General features: G+C 38.7%; 1 protein-coding gene across 1 annotated transcript; it reads right to left on the bottom strand.

Moving 5' to 3' along the window:
* Positions 1 to 10,992: 10,992 nt before the first annotated feature.
* LOC103696469 (probable transcription factor PosF21) lies at positions 10,993 to 21,921 on the bottom strand. Its single transcript, XM_008778116.4, has 4 exons — positions 20,611 to 21,921; positions 20,379 to 20,511; positions 20,191 to 20,275; positions 10,993 to 11,576 (listed from the first exon to the last, which is right to left on the bottom strand). Exons 1-4 carry the CDS (start codon positions 21,894 to 21,896, stop codon positions 11,320 to 11,322), a joined length of 1,761 nt encoding a protein of 586 aa, XP_008776338.3. The 5' UTR covers positions 21,897 to 21,921; the 3' UTR covers positions 10,993 to 11,319.
* Between the last annotated feature and the right edge of the window lie 5,883 nt (positions 21,922 to 27,804).

The raw sequence follows: 27,804 nt of genomic DNA, 5'->3' as shown, positions 1-27,804 counted from the left end.
CTACAAATGGTGGGTAGGAATGCCCAACGACAAATTAGATGGTATAATAACTACCATCAAAGAGAATATTCAGGTCTATAAGGAGAAAAAAATATTCGGATCTCCTCAACAATCCAGTACCAATGATGATAACTTCTTTATGTCCATGAAACATACATTAAGCAGGAGATATCCTAATATATCTGAAGAAGAGGTAAAGGCAAAATGCCTGGAAAAAATTAAGAGGGAATTTTTTGAGGCATTTGATGATAAATCCATGAAATCTGCCTCGTCCCGACAATCTTCATCAAATACTCCTGAGAGTACAAATAATCCTTATGAATGTTTAGCAGGAGAAGCCCAAGATCCAAATGAAGATCTAGAAGTTCAGAATACCCCTACTCCAATGGAGGAAGTATGGCAAACAATTCTTACCAGAAGACCTGGTCAAAAGGGAGCAGTAAAATCTGTCCCACAAACAGAAAAAGGAAAGACAGTGGTCACATCAAGCTCTGGATAGTACACCCGTGAAGAAATCACTTCACCGACACCTTTTGTACACAGTGAACAAATGATGGGTTCACCGACAGCTTGATTATGTCTTGTTACTTTTACTAGTGGTTTTGTAAATCTGTGTGCACCCCTGGTTTTGTAAATCTGTGTGCACCCCTGGTTTTGTAAATCTGTGTGCACCCCTGGTTTTGTAAATCCGTGTGCACCCATGGTTTTGTAAGAATGGTTTCTGGGTTATTTCCTCTATAAAAGCCATCCTTGGGGTATGTCCAAGGCAGGCGAAAAAATATGAAATGAAGCACTTTTTCCCTAGATCTTCTGTGTTTTCATCCTCCTTCTTCCGCAATTGAGTTTGAGTTTATTTAGAACTCCTCCTCCCGTCTCTTCTTCCGCAATTGAGTTTGAGTTTATTTAGAACTCCTCCTCCCGTCTCTTCTTCCGCAATTGAGTTTGAGTTTATTTAGAACTCCTCCTCCCGTCTCTCCCCGAACTGATACCAATTTGGAATTCGGGGAGAGACGGGAGGACCAATTCGGGGAGAGACGGGAGGAGGAGTTCTAAATAAACTCAAACTCAATTGCGGAAGAAGAGACGGGAGGAGGAGTTCTAAATAAACTCAAACTCAATTGCGGAAGAAGGAGGATGAAAACACAGAAGATCGAGGGAAAAAGTGCTTCATTTCATATTTTTTCGCCTGCCTTGGACATACCCCAAGGATGGCTTTTATAGAGGAAATAACCCAGAAACCATTCTTACAAAACCATGGGTGCACACGGATTTACAAAACCAGGGGTGCACACAGATTTACAAAACCAGGGGTGCACACAGATTTACAAAATCAGGGGTGCACACAGATTTACAAAACCACTAGTAAAAGTAACAAGACATAATCAAGCTGTCGGTGAACCCATCATTTGTTCACTGTGTACAAAAGGTGTCGGTGAAGTGATTTCTTCACGGGTGTACTATCTAGAGCTTGATGTGACCACTGTCTTTCCTTTTTCTGTTTGTGGGACAGATTTTACTGCTCCCTTTTGACCAGGTCTTCTGGTAAGAATTGTTTGCCATACTTCCTCCATTGGAGTAGGGGTATTCTGAACTTCTAGATCTTCATTTGGATCTTGGGCTTCTCCTGCTAAACATTCATAAGGATTATTTGTACTCTCAGGAGTATTTGATGAAGATTGTCGGGACGAGGCAGATTTCATGGATTTATCATCAAATGCCTCAAAAAATTCCCTCTTAATTTTTTCCAGGCATTTTGCCTTTACCTCTTCTTCAGATATATTAGGATATCTCCTGCTTAATGTATGTTTCATGGACATAAAGAAGTTATCATCATTGGTACTGGATTGTTGAGGAGATCCGAATATTTTTTTCTCCTTATAGACCTGAATATTCTCTTTGATGGTAGTTATTATACCATCTAATTTGTCGTTGGGCATTCCTACCCACCATTTGTAGAGAGCATTTCTCTTTAAAACTGGAATATTGTTGGAGTCAAATCCAGTAGATAAGGTCCATTTCCAGATCCATGGAATCTTGTTCTCTATGAAATACATCATAGGACAGGTAGCAGTACAAATCTGATCATCGGTCATTTTATTAATGACTGGATGTGTATCCACCCATTCTTCAAAAAGACTGAGTAATTCTTTAGGTAAGATTCTTATGTCAGGACCGAAGAATGTCCACCATTTGTTGAACCAACCCGGAACGGGTTTGGCCAGAACATCAGGATGTACCTGCAGAAACCAAGAGTGTTTTCTCTTGGGATTTTCATAGAAAAATAGGTTAGTGAAAGCCTCGACGTAGTCCCAGTATGTTGCCATGATTTCATAACCATATTTGGTTATCATGATTGGCCTGTTGGGATCCAGTCCCCATTCTTGTGGCTGCATGATCCTGCAAATAGTACATTTACTATAATTGATATAATTAGTTATATTATTATTATGGAAATTATGATTAATTTCCACAGATTCAGTAAGGAGCAATAATTTCTCCATTATCTGTCTGTCCTTGTCGTTCATTGAAGGATATCCTTGCTCGTCAAAATATTTTTGACGAATGCACCATGGGTCTTCCATTTGCTCAATGTCACTTGGACCCAGGTACATTATAATGGTCTCGCAATTATTTTGCAAGAATGAGGTGTCAATAGTACTTTCTTGAAGCACCTCTTTCATTGTTGGCTTTGATGATGATGAAGAAGAGAGATTTTCTCTTGCAGCATTTTGCTGTTCAACCTGCTTTTGTTTTTGTTGCCCCAAGTAGGTTGCTAGGTCCACCATTTGTGGTACCCTTTCTGGCTGTCTATGAAACAGAAAATTAGCTGTATTCATGGGAAGTGCATTGGCACTGCGTCCCCTGATTCCTCGAGAAGAATTTCTTCCCCGAGCATATGTTCCTCTGAGAGGAATCATCCCTGTAAAAATTCACGTGTTAAGAAATCTGGAAGAGAATTCTCTTTTGATTTAATATATTCAATATTAAAATCAAAAACAGACAATTGTGCCTGCCATCCAGCAAAAATTTGCTTGGATACCAAATTTTTTATATCTTTCTCTATGATCTGCTTTGCTGCTGTGCAGTCTATCCTCAACAAAAATTGTTGATTTAGCAGATCGCTCTGAAATTTTAAAATACATTTAACTATGGAAAGCATCTCTTTCTTAATAGTAGAATACTTACTTTGAGTAGGATTCCATTTTCCAGAGACAAACCTGACAAGGATTTCTTTGCCATTATTAGGATCTAATTGCTTTAAGATTCCTCCATATTCGATATCAGATGCATCAGTTTCGACAATTTTAAACCAATTAGGGTTAGCTAGTGCTAAGCAAGGTAAACTTTTGACCTTTGACTTGATTTTTCTTACCTGTTTGGTATGCAAATCACTCCAAGGAGCCGGTCTTTTGTTAAGCCTTTTATACAAAAGAGCAGTATCTTCTGCGAGATTCTTGTAATAATCAGATATGTAGTTCAAACTTCCTAAAAATCTTTGAAGTTGTTTAACATCAATTATTTCATCTGAAAATTTAGATGCAAATTCAATGCTTCTTTCAATAGGAATTATCTTCCCTTGAGAAATATAGTGTCCTAAGAACCTTATCTTGGTTTGAAATAAGCTCATTTTCTTTTCGGATATAACTAATCCATTTTTATGGGCTACCATCTTAAAATGTTTAAGATGTTTGATGTGATCTTCAAATATTTGAGAAAATATTAAGACATCATCTATATACACAATTATGTATGATATGTCATGGAAAATTTCATGCATAATTCTCTGAAATTCAGAGGGTGCATTTTTTAATCCAAAGGGCATTACGTTCCATTCATAATGACCAAATGGTACTGTAAAAGCAGTTTTGTATCTATCTGATTCTTTGATCTGGATTTGCCAATAGCCTGATTTTAGGTCAAATTTTGAAAAGATAGTTGCCTTATTTAGTCTATCTAACAAATCTTTTTTATTTGGTAAGGGATACCTTATCCATTTTAGTACTTTATTCAAAGGTTTGTAATTAATTACTAACCTCGGACTTCCTCTTTCCTTTTCTGCATTTTTATTAACATAAAAAGCAGTACAACTCCAAGGAGAAGAAGATTTTCTTATTAGCCTTCTATTGAGAAGTGTTTCTATCTCTTTTTTGCATAATTTGAGATATTCTTGATTCATTTGTGTTGGCCTAGCCTTAGTGGGAATATCTTGTTCCTTAAAGGATTCTTCATAAGGTAGACTGACCTGATGACTTTTTCTATTCCAAAAAGCATTGGGTAATTCATTGCAAATTTCATTTTTGAATTGCTTTTCTATTATTTTGATCCTATTTTGATTATAAGGATCTTTCAATTTTTCTTCTATATTATAAAAGTCCACTTCCTCCTTTAGAAAGTTTAATTAATTTTCCTTTTTCATAAGGATGTCCTTGATTTCATTTATCATTTTAGTGTGCGGGTCTGTTATAAATGGAAATATTAGCTTCTTTCCTTGGTTTTCTGCATAGATTCCAGTGTTATCTATTTTAGTGATTGGCATGATATCATTAAGGAAAGGAGTTCCTAGAATGATATCTTGTGTTAAGTTTTTTATTAAAATAAAAGATGTTTCAATACAAACATCTTGATTGCAAATGTGTGCTTTTGGTATTCTATATTTAATTGATAACTTATTTCCTCCAGCTGCAGTTAGTGTCTGTACTGTTTTTAGGAAATAAGTTGTTGGGATAAGTCCTTCTTGGATGCAGTTCATATCTGCACCACTATCTATTAATGCCTTAACATTTTCTAATACAAAATCCTTATTGATTACTAAGTTTATCTTTATATACCATTTTTGGTATGTTATTTGATTCAATATGTTTAAGTATTCAGGAAGATCATTTGGTTCCTGAGTTTCTGGAAAAGATATCTGAGTCTCTTTTTTTGCATTTTCTAGGCTAGATATTCTAACCTTGAATTCCTTATTTTCATGTTTTAACATAGATATTTCTATTTTTAATTGGTTTATCTCATATTTCAAGTCTTGTAAGGAAGCAGGTTTTTCTTTTATTCTAGAATGATTAAATCTATTCATTACTTCCTGAAATTGATATCCTTTATTGGGTAATATCAACTTTGATGATTCCCTGTTGTTTGGGTTCTTCTCTATTAAAAATTCTAGTAGCTGTCTTTTAACATTATGATCAGTAACCTGATCTATGATCTTTAATATTTCCTCCTGACTATTTGTCAATACATTTAATGATTTCATTCCCACCAAAGATTTCCAATAATCTTTGTTATATTGAACTATATTACATTGACATTCTTTTCCTGATCTTATTTGTTCTTCTGCTGATGAAGATATAACTTCATTGATCTCATCTTCCGATGAACTTGAATAGTTACTATCTTCTTCTGAAGATGAATTTATCATAAGTTTCATTAACTGATTTTTCAGATTTTCATCTACTTCTAAGGAATCAATTTTTCTTCTCATTGAACATCGATTAGCATAATGTCCAAATCTACCACACCTATAACATTTAGGATCTTCTTTAATAATCCTTTTTTTCTTCTTTTTCTTAACAGCCTGTTTTTCTTGCTGTTGCTGCTTTTTCTTAAAGTACCTTCTTTGTTTATATGCTTTATACTCTTTACGAGGTGTTTTGTGTACATATTTTTTGTACTTTCTTTTCTTTTTCTTAGATCCTTCTGGTTTTTCTTGCATGTCATATGCAAACTGGTGACAGAAATCACCTAATTGGTGTTTTTCTGTTTGTGATTGTTTCTTAATTTGTTTTTTAAGCTTTAGATCATTGCATATATTTAAACCTTCTTGAACACATACTCCTATGATTTGTCCATAAGTGTAGTGGTCATAGTTGATGTTTATTCCACCTTGTCTATCTCTTAAAGTCTTTTTGACTCTTGCAGCAAATAAATATGGTAATCCATCTATAAATTTAGATTTCCATAATTCAGTATTAGGATCACCTACTTGGAATACTCTAGTCATAAAGGTATCTTTATACCATCTAAAATGTGTTAAAGTTGGACATTTTAGGTTAAGTAATAGAGTTCTCATTGAATCTCCATCTTTTAATTCTAACCCTACAAAGTGTTGGATTATCGTAACACACAGTGTATATACTGCATCTTGTTCAGTGTCTATTCCTGGAGTGCCACTGCTAGTTGGCCTATCTGGCTCTACTTTTATAGTTTTTATATGTCCCAAAATTTCATTCTTTTGGTTTTCATTTAAATATCCCTGCCACCATCCTTTTAACTGACCTATAAACCCTGCTATTATAAATTTAACAATTTCATGATCAGTGTTTCCATTTTGCTGGCAGATTGTTGAATACATCATTATTCTATGTATTACATCTAAGATTTGTTTATCAGACATTCCATCTATGTTCCATTCATAGATGTGTTTTCCAGAATAAGAATTCTGATATGGTTCTCTTTCTTCATGTAGTACATCTAATGGAGAAGGCCTTTTATAGTAATATTTTTCTAGTGGTCTAGGCTCATACTTAATAGGATTAACATTTAATTCATTCATTTGTTCTTCAAATTTTTCTAAGCCTAGAATATTTTCTTCTGATAATTCTTCATCTGAATTTATTTGAAGATTTTGTTCAATCATAGCGCATAAGTCTTCCGAACTACTTTCATTTGTCTGTTCGCTATCAGGGTTAGTCCTAGAATTTCTATTGACTACTCCTATGTGAAATCCTTTTAGTCTTTCTTCAAGGACTTTGATAAATTCTGCATTTGGTTTTTGTAATTTAAAGTTTTTTACTTCTGGTGGAGGCTGAATAACCGGAGTCATTGGTTCCTTATTTTTCTCAGGGTTTTCCTTTAATTTTTTTAGAATCTGGATATCTCTTTCCATATTCTTTTGTATTTCATTTAATTTTCTCTCTAGCTGTAATAATTCTGTTCCTATGCAATGTAAGTATGCATTTGTATAATTTTGTGCTCTAATAAGAGTATTTAATTCTCTTATTGTAACATGTGAATGTTCCATCTTACTTAAGTTGGAATAAGCCATTGCTTCAGTTGATTGAAGTTTTAACATTTGTTGTGGAGGAAAAGGTGAATTTATTATTTCATCCTGTATAGTTGTCCATGTTTTCTGGAGAACCGCGATTTCTTGGTTTTTCTCATTTGCATAAAATTTTAAAAACCAAGGGGTAAAATATTCTATCTTTTGATAGTATTCTAATTCCTCATAATATTTATTTTTGTAATATACTAATTCTAATGGAGAAAATTTTTCCAAATACCATACTCTAAATAGTTTATTCCTTTCTGACTGAAACTCTTCATTGAGTTTTCTTCTTATATAACTTCCTTGGGTGTAATCCATTAAATATGAAAACTCATTTCTGATCGAGTAGGAGATTCCTTACTCTTATAAATTCCATAGGGAATATTATTTTTACTTATATTTATTTCTTCTACAACATTTGTCTCATTGTTTCTAGTTCTGGAAGTAGAAGGCCTTGTATCGAAACTTCTACTTGACATTGACCTGCCAATTTCAGGAATTTTGACCTTTCTTGTAGAATTATTAAACATGATTTCTACAGACCCATCAGTCATTTGAATTATCTGGTCTATGTTCGTATTTACTATTGGTGGTGTTGGAATTTCTTCTTCCAATGACCAGGATTCTGGAAAGTTTATTTCATTCCATGAGATTAACCTATTTGTGGCTATCCTAGTTGTTTCTAGATTTGTATATACTAGAGTTGTTTGACCCTTTTGGGTATCTACTATGTTTTTAGGTGCTAAGGTGTTTAATACCTTAAAATGGAGTCTATAGCTTATTGCTATTACTTCAGATCCTGGAATAAAATCATAGCCAGATGTTATTATGTTTAATTTTAAAGCTTCATATAAATTGGTATCTGTCAGAGACAGACTAAGGTTTGGAACACAGTTAAAATATACTGGTCCATGGCACAGACTAGTTTCTACTACTGCCGCCAAAGATTCTTTAAACAAGTTACATCTTCCATCTCTGATGGTTGACATTAAACTAGTATTATTTCCTAGTAAAGTTAACGGTTTAAATGCTACTTGAATCATTCCTATATGTAGGAATTGATATTTTTTTTTATATTTCTCAATATCCTCTGTCCTTAGTAATTTAAGAGTTTGAGGGGTTCCATCTATTTGGAACGTTTGTTCAATCGTTTTTATTATCATTTTTGAACTAAAATCCCACATACCTATATGATAAATTTCATTAGGTGATATTTTTGGAATTGTCCAATTATTAATATCATCCATTGATTTTGGATATTCAATTAGCTGAGCATTTTTCACAAGATGATTATCTTGTTTATGTATGGAAGGGGTTTCCATAATTTTAGCAGAATGGCAGATAGGAGATATGGATATATAATATTATTGATCTTAGATCTCTTTATCTTATGCTTTCTTCTATAATCATTAGACTTTGAATTATTTATCCTATCACAGGACTTTGTCTTCTAAATCTTATCAATCTTGCTAAGTTTCATACCATATCTGAGCTTTGGTCTATAAGTCCCTCACGGATGCGGCCTAAACACCCTAACTCGCCATCCCGGCATCAACGGGTACAAATGGCCTTCCTACGGACCATCACTCAACTATGATATTAACCCAGCATGAGACTAGATTATAAGACATGTAAAATAACTAAAGTCTAATAATTATGGAAAAGCATATGATAAAGAGTTCTAGGGTCTGAATATTATACCTCCATATGCTCCTTCCACCAACAGCTTAGCCAGCCATTCTGGCTATGCTCAGTTCCCTACCTAAGTAAGGTTGGCTTACCGAGACTTTTCCCCGGCGCTTATGTCTCGGCCTATTACCCTTACTATAGATAGTTGCCTACAGATTACCGACCCGAGGTACTACCAGTAGCCTCCCTCTTGGGTTCGGGGCTAATGAACTGAGAATGCCAAACTTGGCTCTGATACCAATTAATTCGGGGAGAGACGGGAGGAGGAGTTCTGGCTATGCTCATTTGTCTAATCCTACAAAGTGTTCCTATATGTCGGAAGTGCCACCGCCGCCGTCGTCGCTTGATAGCCGGACTGAGCTACCCTCGGCCGAGATCGGCTGCCTCGTCGCTTGCCAGTAAAGTCCCTTCCCTTTGCCTAGCCGAATCAAGTTTTCCCTTTCCCCTGTTCTGGACTCAAACCGAGGGCTCTCTCGGCCTTCCTCCCCTCCAGCCGTCGCCTGCTGCCGATGACCACCTATACTCGACCACCCCACCGGCTCCTCCTCCCCTTTTCTGTCTTTGCTCTCTTCCCTCTTCCTTCTCCTTGTCCCTTCCTCCTTGATCTTGAGCATTGGGAAGAAGAACCCCAACCGCGCACACCAACCCGCACCCCCTCCCCCCCAACCCCTCTATTGGGCGGGCCTAATTTGAGCCCAGTTCAATTTGGGACCAATCTAGCCAAGCCGAAGACAAGAAAAAGAAAGGAACAAGAAGAGAGAGAGAGAGAGAGAGAGAGAGAGAGAGAGAGAGAGAGAGAGAGAGAAGAGGAAGGCGGAGACAAGAAACCTGGTTTTCTGCTGGTGAATTTTAAGCTTTTTTATTATTATTTTTATTTGAAGGGTGTGAATTTTAAGTTGTTATCTGAGTCCAGGTTGAACATTATTTCTTTAAGCCAGAAAAAAAAAAAAAATCATGAACTATGTTGTCGGTTCTTTAAACTTACCACAAATAAATTTGTTTAATTACCAACACATTATAGGATTCCAGACAGGATGGTATCCTGCGAAACATAGCTACACAGCTACCAGAAGGAATACGTAAAGATCAGGGTTGAAGTGGTCAGGTCGAACATGCAATCACAGTCCTTCCATGTTCTGAACAACAGCTCCAAGTGATACATGGGACAGCACATATGCTGGCGCTGCCCAATCACGGGCCATCATGCAATACACAAACGGCTCATGATTGTTGACTGAACCTTCCCAATTCTTCCCTGTAGCATTATTGGATGTGACCTCATTGGCAACCGTACAATCACTTTAATAGGTACCAACCATACAATCGCTTAAATAAGATGGTGGCAACGGGCAGCTGTCAGCTATTTGACATCTTGGTCTTCAGCGTGAAGCTAAAAGCTGTCTGGGCGGACTTTCAACAGGCACAGCGAGTACTATGGACCAGCTCAATCATCTTGGAGGATGACTCAAGCACAGTGATCAGTTAGATCCAGAAGAGCCCGAGTGGTATTGGCATGGACCACCTCTTACTTCAGGATATCTAGATGACGGTTAGAGATAGAGGAACCTTTCAAGCTAGGCATGCATTTAGAGAGATTAATGAGGCTGCGAATTAGGTGACTGCCTATGTGGCCAACCATTCCAAGAGTACCATGTGGGCCGAAGAGAAAGAGTTGCCCCGGATACTCCGTGATCTTTTGTTTTCTGACTTTATTGAATATATTCGTACACGTACTGTATGAAATATCTGCTTTAGCCAAAAAAAAAAAAAAAGTACCAATTATACTTCATGTTTAAGCTAGCAAAACACAAAAAAACTATTATGTATCATGACTTTACATAAAAAACGTGCAAGATTCTGAGTATAACAATCTATAACCTCATCCAAAAAAACTAAATCTACATAATGCATAGCCGATAAAAAACTAAACACATGACCACGTGGGTTATCACTTAACATCCTCATAAGGTTTAATATCCAAATCTATTCAAATCTATTAACAAGCATTATGATCGACCCATGGTCAACCCAAATTGATCCTTATCTCTAAGTTTATAAGTTTATATGAGTTCTGATATTATTTATAACAACTTAAAATCTCTCCCAAAAAAAAAATCAAAAAATATTATTAAATTTTTTAACTTCGTACAACCATCCAAGATCTATCCATGCATATAGCCGATGTAAAACTAAATGCATGCCTACACATATCCTCACACCAAGTTTTTTGAAAGCATGAACACATGGCAGAAATGTAACCACCATGCAAACAATTAATTACTCCACAACTAAGCACTACAATATTACTATCGTATATGTAAGAGAACATTTTCCTCTAAAAGCTATTTTGTCCAATAACATCAACAAATAAGCATCTAGTTACAAAACAATTAATTCTCCCATTAAAATAAACCTACTGACCACATATTTGAATAACAGAATTACTACCCTGCTGGTAAATATGCTATATGCATATAGGAGCATGGAGATGTTTGACTTCAGACAGTGAACTGAAATTAAAGATGACAAAACAGAACCAAATGCAACCCCGTTTGATTTGTTTTCTATGGTATTTGTAGTGCTTCAAATTATTTGTTTGATTCAAGTTTTGCAGTAGCATCAGTGTGCTGCTGCTGCTGCCGCCGCTGCTGTGGCTGCAACTGAAAGAGAGGAATCTGGGTAGCTTGCTGATGCTGCTGCTGTTGTGACTGCCGGTGCTGCAGTTGAAACAACTGAGGATTCAATGACATTTGCTGATTCATGCTCTTTGAAAGGGGAGCTTCAGTAATTTCTCCAGCAGCAAGTTTCAGACGCTGGACCTCTGCAGTCAGTGCTTCATTCAGAGCTGCATGACAAAAGATATTATCAAGAAATATTAATCAGATGTAATATGAAAATCCTTTATAGCATCAACAATTAGAAGAGGGAAAAAAGAAAAGAACAAAGCTGTTCTATAGAAGGGAGTCAAACTGGCAAATTGTTAATACAAATCAGCAATGACTCAGAACCTTAAGTCATATTGGACAATAAAAATACAAAGAAACAAAATCAACATGCTTACATCTGGAAGGCATGGATTCCAAGTAGTCTTCTAACACAACGCCATAATTACAAACAGAGAATCTCGCCCTATCTTTTTTACCTTTTTTTTCGCAGGGGGGGATGGGGGGTGGGTAGACAAAACAAGAGAATAACAACAACAACAAAATCCAAACTAATCATTACTGAGGAATTCTAATGGATGTTCATTAATTCTACTATTATACATGCCTGTTTCACAAATCCATAAGGAAATGACTAATATTATACAAGGGAAATAGAACCAATAAAATTTGGAAGCAACATTAGTTGCACAAAAGCAAGTACAGGTAAGAACATAGAGCATATTTGAGAGTGTTCAGCCCATGATACAAAATTAGGTATAACAGTCAGAAGCATATTACAGAAAGTTAAAGATAGAGGCCCTGCAGGCTAAAGTAATAGAGAACAAGCCAAGATAGTGCATTCTTGTGTATATTAAAATCACAAATGGACAATGCCAAGAGAATACCAGATGTCAATCCAGGATTTTAACTTAAAAAAAAAAAAAGGAGATGACCTGAGACTTATAAAAAAAAAACAAGGCGTCCCTATGCATGAGGCTCCCACCATTGTCAGATCTTGAGAGGGTCAGACGTACATAGCCCTAACCCCCGCATGCAAAAAAGCTATTTCTATATTTCAAACCCAACCTTTTCAAATGGTGGGAGGCCTGCCCAGCCTGCCAAGCCCGGAGAATTTTGGATGGGCCTGGTCATGGTTTTTAAGCCTGGCGGGTCGAATCAGGCTTGAAATTAGCCCACCCATTAAATAGGCCGGGCTCGGGTTTACATCGACCCAGCCCAAAACCGGTACAATTGAGTTAATAGGTTCAATTGAGTTAATAGGTTGCCTTGTTCAGAGTCAGTAAGTTATTACTGGCCCGGTTCAGTTGACCACTTGAGGCTTGAGTTGCCAGTCCGCCACTTTCGGGAATTGGGGAGAAGGAAAGGAATCTGCTCATCCTCAAGATCGCCATTCACATCATCTCCTTCGCAGATCATCAACAGTCGCTTCTCTCCTCTTCTCCCATCTCAGCTGCAGCAGTGCCCCTCTCCACCTCTTCTTCTCCCATTCCGTGGCCCTTCTTCTCTTCTCACTCCAACGCTTTCCTTGCCATCAACTGTAGCATTGTCGTCATCAAAGCCATCTCCCCCTCACCATGCCATCATTTTTCTTCTAGGCCAACAAGGACCTATTGAAGCTTGACATCACTGTTGAGTAGTGATCTTTACCAACGGATCCCCACGTCCATCCCAAAGTGGGTCTCCACCAAGGCAAAACTTCGACATGGAGAAGACCAGTGGCTGTTGAGGTCTAGAGCAAAGTATCAGGTCACCATCCTAAAACCACTATTCCATCTCTCTCAAAACAGATCACCACGTTGAGTCTCCACCACCTCTCTCGCCATCCTAAAACCACCGTCCAGAAGCCCAAGACTCAGCCTGAAGCCCGAATAAGTACCAAGCTTGGGCCTGGGAAGTAAGCCCGAAGACTAGACCGGGCCCGAGCTTGTCTAAAATCAATTATACCTCAGGCTGAGCCCAACCCGTACCCAACCCAGCTTGCCCTGTTGAGCAGGTCTAGTCACAATAGAGCAATCTTACTGTTGCACCAAGGCCTGCACTCTGAAAAAAGATCACCTAAGCAGTATGGCTACATATCACAATAAAGGATTGGAAGAATATTTTACTAAAGTCTATAAAGCACAAGCAAAAATTATTAGGACAAGAAAAAAATGAATCTCTTAAGCTCAACGCACAAATAGATGCTTGTTATCATGCTAATTTCTAGCTTTCGCCGGTACAAACTAATATCATGTACAGAAAAAAAAAATGCAATTCAAGAATTAAAATCATTTCTCAAACGTTGAAAGTAGTTACACCAATGTGCTCAATCTGAATTGCATGTGGACATAAAGCCAAATATTTTAAAATGTCTGAGCTAGCTACCATATATTATAAAAGTGAAACCATAAATATTGGACCCAAACCGAGTACACTTGGGCCAAAGGATAGGAAGCCTCAAGAGATAGAAAAAAAGTACCTCTATTGAAAGATATTAAATGGCATGTCATAAAACATGTCATCAATTTCCCGACTAACTTAAACAAGTCCTTCAAGACAGTAGTAAAAACGCTTCAGTGCTTAAAACAAATTATTCAAATTGCTGGGAATACTAACCTCTATACTTCCACATTAAAGGGGAGTTTAGGACTCTCCATTGCATGCCACATGTCCATCTCAGAACTAGGTCCGAACCCAGATCTGTTAAGCGGATTGGACTCGCTTTCCATTCAAGCACGTGCATTACATGTGTCCACCTAAGAATTGGCCCAAATTCGGAAAGGGAGTTCAAGACTTCCCCCTACATGCCATGTGTTTGTCTGAGAACCGGGTCCGGACCCGGATCTATTAAGGGGCTCAGACCCACTTTCCATCTGAGTCGTGCATGCCATGTGTGCATGTGAGAGACGTGAGAGAAAAGGTCAATGCCTCTACCATGCCCCTTGTATACCCTCCCCTCACCCTGCCCAGTGTCGGGCGTGGCTGCAATCACCTCAATCAACCTTTGCCATGCCTCCCATACACCCTTCCCTCATCCTACCTTGTACCATCCCTCTCTACAGGTCAACATCGGGCATGGCCGCTTTTATGTAGGAATGGCAGCCAGAAGGGTTTTTTCGAATATCCGACCCTATAGAGTTTGCAATGGGTTGATTTAAAATTAAAATCCTTTAGGGTTTGGGACGGGTTTAGAATTTGCCCCTCAAGTACCCGCTACTTGAACCTGATTATACAATATATATACATAGTATAAATTTTTATAAAGACAGCTACAAAACTCATTTGTATTAAAATTGTTTCCCAATTTATTTATACCTATCTTCAGTTAATATTATTCTCCCCTTTTTCGGGTCGCATATCCAATCCCAATAAAGATTAAACAAGCACATTCGGGTACCCAACGGATCTACCATTTTTTAATGGGACGAGTTGAAAATTTTTAGGCAAATTTTTAATCGGGTTTGGGATGGGTTCAAATAGTAGAATTTTAAATAGATTTGAGTACGATAGGGCAAATTTTGCGAGTACCCTACTCGTTGCTATTCCTACTTTTACGTCGGTGTGGTGACAAAGGGGTGGCATGCTTGGATGGTCGCCTCCCTCCCCTATTTCTCCTCTTCCTCCAGTCAAACCACACACGTCTGACCTCCTGTTTCCTCTTTCCCTCTTCTTTCTCACTCTCTCTGCCACAGTGGATATCATCAGCCACTTCCTCTTTTTTCCTCTTCCCTTCTCCCTCTCACTCAGTTGGATGGCACAAGGCCGATAATCGTGTGTGATCCGACGGTCAAGAGCCCCAATTGCCCTCTCCCTCTCCCTCCCTCCCTCTTCCCTTCTCCCTATGGTCAAGAAAGGAAGAGCATACCTTGATCATTGGGCCTCGAGCATGGTGGTGACGGTGTGGAGGAGCCTAGGGTTAGGGTTCGCCTGGGTCCCTTCCTTGCATCGCCAGTAGGCCACTGCCCTGGTTGTCTATTTCGCCTAGGTCCCTCCACTGCATTGTCAGTTGCCCTCTCCCTATATCTTCCTTTCCCATGTTTCGCCAGCTTCGTCCCCCACGCTCGGTTACCCTACATTGCATGGCTGATAAGCCAAATCTTGCCACATTCTGCTTCGAGATAGGCATGAATGTGATGAATGAAATGTACACAAAAGAGAATGTGATATACAAGGCAAACCTAAACTCCCTTATCCTATTTCTTTTGATGAGAGGAGAAGAGGAGCAGAGAGAAGGAACGAGGAAGAGGAGAGGATTAGAGAGAGACAAGAACAATGAAAAGCCCCTCACAAATTGGGGTTTGTGGTTGGGGCCAGCCGCCATAATGCCACCAAGACTTGCGCTCTCCTCTCCCTACCATGGGTCCCACGCACAAGTTGGCATGGTGAGGTGTCGTGTCCATGCTAACAAGTACCCATCACGCCACTTCCATCCATGGTTGCCATTTGCCTATGCAAAATTGAAAGCAAGACCCCATCCCAATCCCATCCCACCTCTCTCTCTCTCTCTCTCTCTCTCTCTCTCTCTCTCTCTCTCTCTCTCTCTCTATGTACAAAAGTATGGAGGGGATTGATTGATGGATCACCGACATGCTATTTGATTTGGTTGGACGGTGCAGATTAAGAACTTTTTTAATCCTGCAGCATTATGCAGGTTATGTTCTAGTCAGGACATTATAGTTAAGCTATTCTCAAGATATACTTCGCCTTTTTCTGGTACAAATATACTTCGCCTGTGCTTATAAAAAGACTATAAATCATCTTGTACAAAATATCGGATTACCATAAACATGAACTAAAAGAATTACACATGTAGATGTTTACATATTTCTGTTTCTAGCTCAACATATCTTAACCCAAAGTATAGTAGAACACCAAGAGTAGAAGTGTGATACTAAGCAATATAATACAAAAAATTACATACAAACATGACAGCTTTTGGGATGGTCAATATCATGCCAACCCAAAATTTCATGCATCCATTCCCATATACTGCAGAACATTGTGATGGTTCAAACCCTCAACAGGGAGACATTAACACCCTAAGTTGGTAAAATTCAATGCCATTCAACATGTGAAAACAATTGGTGTTTGTTTCATGGCCTTTTCTTTTATATACGTTATCTAGCATTCAATGAACTATAACATAACCATGCAGAAAACAGAGAAAAAAACACAAGACACTACCAGAAACAATAATGGCCCCTAAGAATATAGTCAAAGAAAACAAGAATTAACTTTCGTGCTTGTTTCAAGGTGCCAATAAGCATGTGGTATCAGATCTAACTGTTCACTTATAAAAGAAAGTGAAATTTACCCAAAAAAGGATTTTGGATATAAAAATGAGGTGGGACAATAGCTGCAACAAATCTCCTTACATTAGTTTACTTTTTTTCTGAATGCAATCCTATGAGGGTGTGGCTCAGGTGCCCTATAATGACCAGGGGTCAGCCAACATATAGCATGTGCCCAAAAAATCTTATCATCAAATTGACACTTTGGTCAATCAGTCACAGCAACATGCAATGAATGAGGTAGGAGCAATAAGTATGCTGCTAGTCTGGAAAACATAAAAAGGTAACCAAAAGAAATGTTGGAAATTATCAAGGATCCATCAGCAACATTATTCTGTTTTTTCCACCTATACTAAAATGTATTGAGGAATTTTCATATAATTTCCAAGGTGCTTTACTTGTGTTCTTTTATATGGAAACCTAACTGAAACCTGTCCTCATCAAGCTTCCAATGTAGATTGCCCAGTTTATCGATGAAATGTGCTAGAATTCTGTAAAACAAGACCATTAAATTTACAAGTTGGAACTGAGAAGATTAAATTACATGGTTTAGTTTGGTTTACATGGACTAGAATTAAGTTGCATGGGGCAAAATGCCTATATGGTAAACATTATGGGTTCCACCTAAAATCATCTCTATTTAAATATCTTCACTATAAAATCTAAATTCTAAGATAAGCAAAGATGCCAAAAGATGGACATAATGAAGGACAAAATCCAAAACCTTGGTTAAGAAAATCCAATGTCCCCAACCCCCCTGTTCGACAAAAATTGATGTTTGTGACGAAATTGTACCTAAAAAGCCATCCCAATCATTAGTCTCAGAAGAACAGCCCCAACCACATAGAACCTCTCACCAATGTTTACAGCATTGAATTCCACAAAATGAATACTCAAAATTCAAAAAAGAAAGGCATTAATATAAGCCTCCAACAGTTAACAAAAAATTCTGATACAATTACTATCCATATAACTGATTAAAAATTTTCAGATAGCATGGCATCAGTTCGAGCATTGGACTTTATCGGACAGTTAATTTGTGGTTTGAAACTCAGAAGTGAGCAAGCAGTAAAGGCACTAATCGTGATAAAACAAGATAGATTTAAGTTACAGGAGAAAATAGCCAGAGCCAGAGTCATATTCTCAAAGCCTCCATATAGGTCTCTATACTCCCCAGGGCACGTTATTTCTGTTCTCATACTTTCTTTTTTTTAGTTTGTCTGTGTGAAGAATGCTGATTATTTAAAAAAATGAACGCTGATTATTTAAATAGATAGCAAAGTGTTTTTAGCTTGATCGGAAGGCAGAAAGGTAAAATTTGTCAACGCAAAATTGTAGAGAAAAAGGCAAAGCAAAATGCTCCAGTGGAGTTAAGAGAAAAACCTTAAATGTACACAATCATTATCACTATAAAGGGCAAGACAACAGCTGAAACATAGAATTTTAGCTACAGACATATAATAATTGTCCTCTTGTTCCCCCTGAGTGACGATTTTGCAGCTAAGATATCAAGAAGCTTTTCTCATAAAATTGGTTAATATATGTCCAAGATATGTTCACAATAAAGAGAACAACTTCTAAACACATCTGGAATCGCAGATAAAGGGAGAAAAAGACTGAAATAACACCACAATTTTCATAGGCAACTTTATGAAACATCAAACTAAAAATAAGCAACCAGAAAGCATTGGTAGAACAAGAAAGACAAACAAAAAAAATTAAGATAACATACCAAATAATAACATGAACATAAGGTGGAAGATAAATGAAGGTAAATCTACATAGCATATGCTACGGATATTTATGAGAAAGAAAGTGAAAATAACACTTACAAGAAAGGTTAGATTATGAGGTACATCACTCTATAAAGAAAGAAATCATATGATATCATAATGTGTAGCAAATTTTGAACCAAAAATTTTCACCAGCAAAAAAAAAAGGGCCAGAGACGGGGTCTATTCTCACTCTTTGTGAAAAATTGATACGCACTTGAAGTGTCGAATGATCATATGTAGGGTTTCATTTATGTAATTGGGTTTAAATTTGAGGACTCGGTCATTGACATAGCTATATCATTAAGTAAAATAGCGCACACCCTTAACAGGATAAGACTGATAGGATTGCACTTCAAATATGACTCTTTGAGTTGTAGTTTGTTTTGCTAATATGAATGTTTCCAAATAACAAACTCTTTTAACTTACATGCATTTAGACATAGATGAAAGTATCCTGCCACGCTCGCTATGCTGGTCAAAGCGATATGTATCACACCAGCAATATCAAGGCATCATAAAACAATTCTGTATCATGTTTATCACTCATTTGTACCAGTCTGTGCTGGTCTAGGTTGCACCAAAAAAACCATTTGCAAAGCATGTGACCAGTCCAGCAAGAATAGCACACCATAGTAAGCATGGGCAAGACAATGGTACTTACCATGGTTTGTTGAAACAACCTGAACCGAACCAACAAGTTGGAATGGTTCAGCCGGGTTGGGTCGGTTCAGTTATAACCCCACCCCACCCCCCCCCCCCACCCCACCCGCCCCGCGCAGATTGTTTCGAAAGTTCGAGAGCATGCCCCCCTTGAATCGAGAGTCCCAAGCCCCCAGGGTTGCAATGGCATTCAGTTTAGAGCCTTTTAAATTGTTTACAAGTATGACTACAGTAGCACGAAATTAGACAATGACTGATAAAGCAGATCTTGCTTTCCAAGTAAGGGTGAAAATGAGTCAGATAATACCCATCATTATACATTTCCATATCCATCATTATCCAATTCATTATCCGACTAATATCCATATCCGGATTTCTATCCATTAAAGAAAAGTGGATAAGTATATGAATACATAGTTGTCAATCCATATCTGAATATCCCTGCACAACCCTGCTTATTCTCATCTCTCTCCTAAGCTTCAAAAGGAAATAAATGACAACATTAACATGTCTTTAGTTCAAATTACTTTCTGTAAAACATATCTTTGATTCGGTGGCTCGTAAAGCTCAACTATCTGATATCCGCATTTGTATCTATATTGTCAACATCCTATTTGTATTTGTATTAATTTTGTTCAAATATGGATATGAATTTTAGAATCCAATTAATATCTATATTGTTATCCATATTCCCCAAATAAAAACAAATACAGATACGGATAATGTTGACATCAGATCCATTCTCACCCTATTTCCGACAACTGGACTTCTCAGATTCATTACAATTTATTGTCTCGTCTTAAACTGAATGTGCTGCAGGTATAGCACAATTTTTTCAAGAGATGAAATTGGTCGGACAGCCCATTAAATAGCTTGTTTAACCTTTCTATCATATTTGTATATGGTGGATAGATCCATAGGTGCGAAATATGCTACTGCCCTCATAGGATTTATGCAAATATAGCAGTGGTTTTGATGTAACTGAAACAGTATACAACATTAATCAGTACACTCTGGGCTTTACTAAAATTGTTCTTTGACACAGAACAATCAAAATATGAACTTAATGCTGTAATAAAGCAAGTTACCATCTCTTAGCTGTGCCTGTTGCTCCATGGCCTGAAGTCGGAACTTCAACTCATTGTTCTGGCTGGTAAGTCCAGTTGAATCCCTCTGCAAGACAATTAGAAATACAGGAAGAAAGGAAAAGATAAGCAATCAAAACCAAAAAGTAAATACAGCAAGCTCTCAAAACTCAAAATTTTAAACAATCAACCTGTAATAATGTAAGCTGCGCTGACAATGTGGTCGCTTCGGTCTGCAAGGTTTGCACCTTCTGCTCCAATTCAGCAATATACCGCATCTTTCTTTCTTTGGAACGAGCAGCCGACTGCCGGTTGGCCAAAATTCTAGCATCCAAAAATCACAAGTTAGTAGTTACAAATCTAGCTCCACTCAAATTTCCACACCCACTTCATGTCTCCATCAGCAAAAGACAAAATTTACACCTCCTGACTCGTTTGGGATCTGTAAGCACCATCTCTGCAAGCTTCTCATTCGCCGTGATCTTCTTCATCTCAGCAGCACTAAACTCGCCATTCCCAAACTCCAAGCTGAACGTGCTACCTGTCCCATCCATCGAACCGCTCCTTGATTGCTGACCCATTTGATTGCCCAGGGAAGGTGGCAGCTTGGATGACTCATCCCCTAAATGCAGCTTGCCCATGAAACTATCCATGGAGATACTCCTACAGTGACGTGAATTTATCGGAGACGGATCTACAGGAGAACTCCTCTTAATCCTTTCCTTCTTCTTGGTCGAAGGTGTCCGGAACTGCTCGCTACCGCCACTCTCATTAACGCTGCTCTCTGCTTCGTTGTCACTATCAGCCTCATTCATCTTCGTGCCGCTAGCCCTGCTATCCAAGTCCTCGCGCTTCTCCTCGGTCCCTGACGAATTCAAAGCATCCAAGCTGTCCAAATTCATGTAAGCATCGACCAGATCATCCCCTGAATCCCCTTCCGGCTTCCGCTCTCCGATCCCCTCGGCTCTGCTATCCCCAACCCGATCCCACTCGTTCTCCCGCTTCACAAACTGCGGCGGCTGCCGCCCAGGCTCGAGGAAACCCTGTGCCCGCTGCGGCGCCGGCGGGGGAATGGCCGCCATGGGGAGGCTCGACTGGAAGAACCCGAAGGGCACGTCGCTCTGGGACCGCCGGTGGGCCTTGCGGGGCGGAAGCCCGTCGCCGGAGACCCGGCCGGAGGACGACCTGGCGAGCGGAGCCGGCGCGGGGGAACCGGCCGTCACGCAGTCCTCCACGGGGACGTCGAGGTTAAAGAAGGCCGGTTGGGAGAGGGAGAGGGAACGGGAGTGGGAGGGGACGGCGGAGGAGGAGGAGGACGGGATCTGGGGGTGGGGGGAGGCGGGGGGGTGGGTGGGGTGGGCCGGGGGAATGCCGTGGCGCTTGCCGGCCTCGGGGCTGAAGCTGGGCCCCGGTGGCAACTGGCGGTGCGGCCCCCGGGCTTGGGAGGATGAATCGAAGCAGCTTCCAGCGGATGATTTCAGGCGCTGCATCAAATCATTCCGAGACACCTCCGTCTCCTCCATTCTGTTCTTCTTCCTGCAATAGTAATATAGGGGATAGGATATTTTTTTGTATTCTTTTATCTGGAAGAGAGAATGCCGGCAGGGAGACGGGGGTATGAAGTGGATGACAAATGTAGGAGAGAGAAAGGAAGGGGGTGGCGCTGCCGCCGATCTCGGAAATCCGCGTGAATTTAAGTGAGGTTTCATTCCGCGTGAATTTAAGTGAGGTTTCATCTCGCGACGTCTCGGAGGACGAGGACTAGCCAAAATTTGAATTTAATTCCGACGGATTTCAGCCCCCCGATAAAAGCCGCGACCGGATCAAACAGGATTAGGATAAGACCCAAGATTTTTTAACTTCAACCTCACGCATTCACTTCGCTTGCACGAGCCAAATCCATCGCTGCCTGTTATTCGCGTGCTAACGACTCAAGAATGGACCAACAAGTCACGGCTCGTTTGACTCGTGCTGTTGGAATCCTTACGATTGGTGACAGGATTTCTAGAATACCTGGCCCAGGTTCTCACAAGGAGAATGAAAAAAAGTTGCTTATATCTATTTTTTTCTCCATATATGGTCGTGTGAATCCTATTGAATTGCACCGAATTATCCAAATAGATCTCTAGTGTTCTCTTTTTAAATGAACTGGGGCATTATAGATGGATCAAGCCCAAAGCAGTTTCTCAGGAAGCCATCCTAGATTGAAGGGGGAAGAATAATAGGCAGTAACTTGATTGGAGGGTGGTAATTTCCTCAAAAAACCAATTTTACTGCTTTAGAATTAACCGAGTGGTCTTGTCTGATCCCTAATATGTTCTCTCTTTTTTAAAGCCTACCATCAAACTTACATGACTTATTTGGTTCGCAGAAAAAATAGTTTTGATATTTTTGGTTGATCATAAAAAAATAACAAATTTCAGAGTGATTTAAGTTTGATTGAGCACAATTTTTTTAAAAAAATTATATGAAATATCTATTATATTCTTAAAAAAGAGAAAAATCTTATCAATAAATTTTGATAGCTTAATAATACTTTTGGGAGAAAAAAAAGAACTCCAATTCTCAACCAGTGAAAAAGTAGTTTTTCTAAATATTTTTTCATAAAATATAAAAATTTTATTTTTATGAAAATAATACTTTTTTATTTTTTTTCAAAAATTTTAATTAAACAAGAGTCGATTTTTTTTTTCCTGCAAACTAAACATGTCTATAGAGTGATTTTCCACTTATGTGGAAACTATATCAAACCTCAAGTAGTAATCATAGCCTACCATCTCATCTTAATAATTTCTTGCTATTTATTACCCTTCATAGTTAAATGAATATTAATTCAATTAACCAAAATGAAGGCGGGGATTCATTAAACATTTAACAGTAATAAAAATGTGGGCCGCTCCACAATGGCATGAGGGCAGTGTGCAAGATTGACATCATCCTCTTTTTATTTTTTTAATACAAATAATAGGATATTAAAAGGAACATTTTGGTGGGGAGCATCGGCGCCTTGATTTCCGGGAGGCAATCATCTATTGATGTCAAGGGAATGGGCCCGGAGCAGTGGGGCTCAAGAAGGGGAGCATGGTCTCATGCAGCATGGCATTTGGACTGAAATAGACCTTTTCTTGGGGTGAAAGGGAGCTGGGTAGGTAGGACTCAAACTTTACCTAATCCAATTTTAGGTCTGACCCACCTGTACACTTGGCAATTGCAGTGTAGCATTAAACATATGAGAACCACAAAGTCTTAGGCCCTATTTGGGAGAGCTGTTGGCAGTAGAACTTTTAAAAGTAAAAATATTGGAAGTAGAGCTTTTTGAAGTAAAACTTATATAAAAAACTGTTTGCTGTTTGGTAACTACATTTGTAAAATGCTGTGGCACTTTAACATATATTTGGTATATAAACTGAGAAAGTACTTTTATATAACAAAATACCATAAAGAACATTGCATAGTATTATACAATAGAGCATAATTAAATATAATATATATTAATACATAAATATATGATATAGTATAATATTACTGTAATGTAATATAATATTATTATAATATAGTGATATAACATTGTGTACTATAGCATAATAATTTAATATAATATTAAATTATCTAACATAACATATCAATGTATTATGATATAATGTAATATAATATTATATTTATACTATAATACAATAATAAATATATAAAATATTATAATTATTAGCGTAAATTAATTTTTCATAATATAGCATAATATTAAATTATCTAACATAACATATTAATGTATTATGATATAATGTAATATAATATTATATTTATAGTATAATACAATAATAGGAAATAAGAATACCTTTTCTTGCACGGAAGGGAGTCTGATTCATGGCTAGGGTTCTTTGTTAGGGCTCCAGCAGATTTTTAGGTTTATAAAGGGACAAATTATGTAATTGTTATATTTTATTATGGGTATTTTGGTCAAAAAAATAGCTTTCTTACAAAGCTCAAAACAGCTTTTTCGGAAAGCTCCAAAATGGAGCTTCTTTCGAAAAGCTATTTTTAGCTTTCTGAAAAAGTTAAAACAGCTTTCCGAAATTTTTACCAAACACCCTTTTTAATCCAAAAACTCCCCCAAACAGGGCCTTAATCTTGGCCAAGATTTTAGAGTTTGAGTAGGACCTAAATTGAGAACTCCTCCAATTTTAATTGTTCATATATTGTGTGGACAAACCTTTGTACATTTTGAGGCTCATTCAACCATGGCTGGTGCAAGACGAGTGACTTGTCTAATGGAGAAACTAGGACTCTCTAGCTTATGTCCTAACTAGAGATCGAGGATCCACTCCGAAATCTTAGCTAAGGATAGCTTTTATTTTGAGTAGGGTTTAGATCCTCTAAGTGGGAAGTAGATTTCCAATTTGGATTGCTCACTGTAGATGGTAGATTGATAGGTTGACCATGCGCTAGTCAACATCTAATCTCATTTCTAAATCTCAAAGTAAACCCTACTTTAAAAGCATGACCAAATCGATATTTGTTTGCATTGGTATTGGACCCTTCTAATACAATATAGCCAGTATGTTAGTCCTAGGCCTGTTAACGAGCCGAGCTGCTGGGGCTCGGCTCGAACTCGGTCCGGTAAAAGCTCGGCTCGAGCTCGGGCTGAGCTTTGCCCAAAATGAGGCATGTTTAAATCCGAGCCCGAGCCCGAGCAGCTCGTTTGGGCTCGCGAGCCCAAATTAAATTTTCCAAACCCATCCTGGCCATCCATCGCCCCATTTGGCCGTTTCTATTCCCCAACCCCTACCGCCTCGTCCCGTTTTAGTCTAAAACCCTTGGCTCTCACACAGTCCCTACTTTCCTCTAGGCTCTCGAGTTTACGCGCTCTCTTCGATCCGACGGTTTCTGAAACGCTCGAGGAGGAGAAGAAGAGCTCGGAGGATAGATCTCCTCCGGTGGAGGGGGAGGTGGGAGGGATCCGGCAGTGGAGGAGGCGGCAGCCGGAGAAGAGGCGAGTAGGGAGGCGGAGAAAGGGGAGGAGGAGGAGGAGGAGGAGGAGGGGGAAAAGAAGGTTGAGGAGGAGAAGCAGAAGAGGAGGGACGCGGTGGAGAAGGGTGAGGAGGAAGGGACAGAGAAAAAGGAGAGAAAGAGGCACCATTAACTAGGGGACCAGCGTATGCTTCTCCCAGCATAAGAGCCCGAGCAACACAAGCGCCACGTCCCACGTCCAGCACAAGAGCGTCAAGGCCCAGATCTGGGACACTTCCGGCCAAGAGAGGTACCTCCTCCCAAATCCTAGACTTTCGATGCGGTTCTCGTTCTCTTCTATTTTCGGATCTGTTCCCATTTGCCATTTTGTCTTCTTTGGTGTGGAACTTCTTGGATCCGACGGTCCCTGGATCCCGATGGAGACGTTGGCTTCCTGTCGGGGTGGGGAGGAGGTAGTGTCGGCAGCCAGCCTGTTAATGAGCCAAGCCGAGCCCGAGCCTCCCAGGAAAGCCCGAGCCCGAGCGCGAGCCTAATACAAAGCTCGGTACCGAGCCTGAGCCCGAGCCTCGACTCGTTAACAGGCCTAGTTAGTCCTTATCATCTTGATCGATATAAACTCGATATTTATTTTGATCAATAATATTAAAATAATTGTAGATATTTGTTATCAATTTTTTTTTTCAATTTGACATTATCTATTTTCGTAATATTTAAACTAAGTTACTAATGTCCTCACCATTATTGATTTTAATGTATTTATTAGGATTCCGAGACCTTGATTCCTCAATTATTAGTTGGGATCCATAAAATCTTGATTCTTTTCCTATCTCTCAACTTTCTTTATCAGTCAAGATAAACTGAGGTTTTAATCCACTTTGGTGAAGGTTAGAGACATCAATGGATCCAAAATTAGCATATGACTTGAATTTTTTAATCATTTTTTTAATGAGAATGAAAACAAATGTGTTAAAATAATTAAGATTTTCGAATATCTCAATTATTTTCATAAATTCCTAACGTTCTATCCTAAACCAAACAATCCAAGATCTCATTTCATTTTAGTTACCACCTAAATGACCAATCTCAAATTACGACTCGAGCTCAAATTGTATTGGATTTAGATTCGGTAAAATTGGACCTCACTCATTCGCTTGACTAGATTTTTTTTTCTTTTTTTTTATGGGTTTTTTGCTTGAATGACGGAAGTAAACAAATACTTCCGTAACGATGTAGCAGCTATCCGAGCATGCACAGTTCTCTTCAATAGAAAAGATCCAGGCTCATTGAAATCATATTTTTTTTTTCCTGAAAAATGACTAAAACATGCATTATTCTTCCTACATGCAATTATTAATAAATCACATAAACATCCTTTTATCCCACATACCCTTGTACAGTAGTTCAGCGAAGCTCGCCATTTTTTAACCAGCTTAAACATCAAAAGGGGAGAAAAACTAAAGAAAACAAAACAAATACCATCTCATAATCAAATCAGAGGAGATCATGCGCTGCTGAAATCTCGATCGAAAGGCTCACTCATCCACGGACGCAGTGATATCCGGCGTGACCAGGACCTGTGCACGGCGGGGGCCTCCATACACGCGAACGAAGTAGACAACCGCCCTGACAAGACGAAGGCTCCAAAAGGAAACCACGAGCGACAACACGGCAATGGAGTAAAAGACCAGCCACAGGTAGGCTTTGTTCCCGTGGCCCCGGACGGACCACACCCAGATGGCCGCCACGCTGAGGAGCACCAAGATGGTGCTGCTGAACACCAGCAGCACGTACACTACGTTGCATGGATGAATGAAGTGGATTTGCCCGGGAGGAACGTAGCCTTCCTTCCCAGTCACTGGTTTGGAGTCTCCTGATTCCATGCTGCTCTCTCTCTCCCTCTTATGGCGTTTGATTCAGTTTCTTTCAAAGGGGTGGCAACTGGGAGGGAAGAAAAAAATATTTGAGCAGGATGTGATGGAAGGGGTTGTTAGGTTGGTTATTGGGATTTTAAGGTTGATAGGACTTTGCCGTTCAGATTTTTAGATGTGGTCCGGTCCGTTCGGATTTTCTGGGTTGGAGAATAACGGGAGCAGATGCTCTCGTTATGTGAGAGAACAAAGATAGGGAATGAGAGAGGCTGATATATATGTATTTGTTGTTGGTTGGGCACCATTTGTACACTTGCACAAAGGTGAGATGAAAGAAGATGGAAGAGGGAAAAGATGCAAGTTTTGGATTAGTAGATGCCACAAAAAAAAAAAAGAAGAAAAAAGGAAAAAGTGTCTAATTTACCACTCCAGAGTACAAGTTCAGGTAACCAAAAACATCTAATGAGCATGCTAGTGAGTGCTCGTTAACCATATTTCTATTCAACAAGAAAACCGCTGCAAACTATTGGAACAAATTGACTCTTGGGTTTGGATGGATGAAATAAATTCATTAGATGTTGTAGAGTTTTCATTTATATCAGTTGTGGAAGGAAAACTCCTAAATCAAAATTACACAGAATATATATTATATTGTATACATCTAGTGAAGAAAGTTGATATCATATATATGTATATATATACATACACACACAAATTAAAATTGATTGCAGAAATCTTCTAAGTCAATTCTTCGGAGCATTTATTTATTTTTTCAATTGATCTC

This window comes from Phoenix dactylifera, chromosome 18 (assembly GCF_009389715.1).
Source record: "Phoenix dactylifera cultivar Barhee BC4 chromosome 18, palm_55x_up_171113_PBpolish2nd_filt_p, whole genome shotgun sequence".
NCBI classification, from domain to species: domain Eukaryota; kingdom Viridiplantae; phylum Streptophyta; class Magnoliopsida; order Arecales; family Arecaceae; genus Phoenix; species Phoenix dactylifera.
This window is presented reverse-complemented; position numbering and strand designations above follow the sequence as displayed.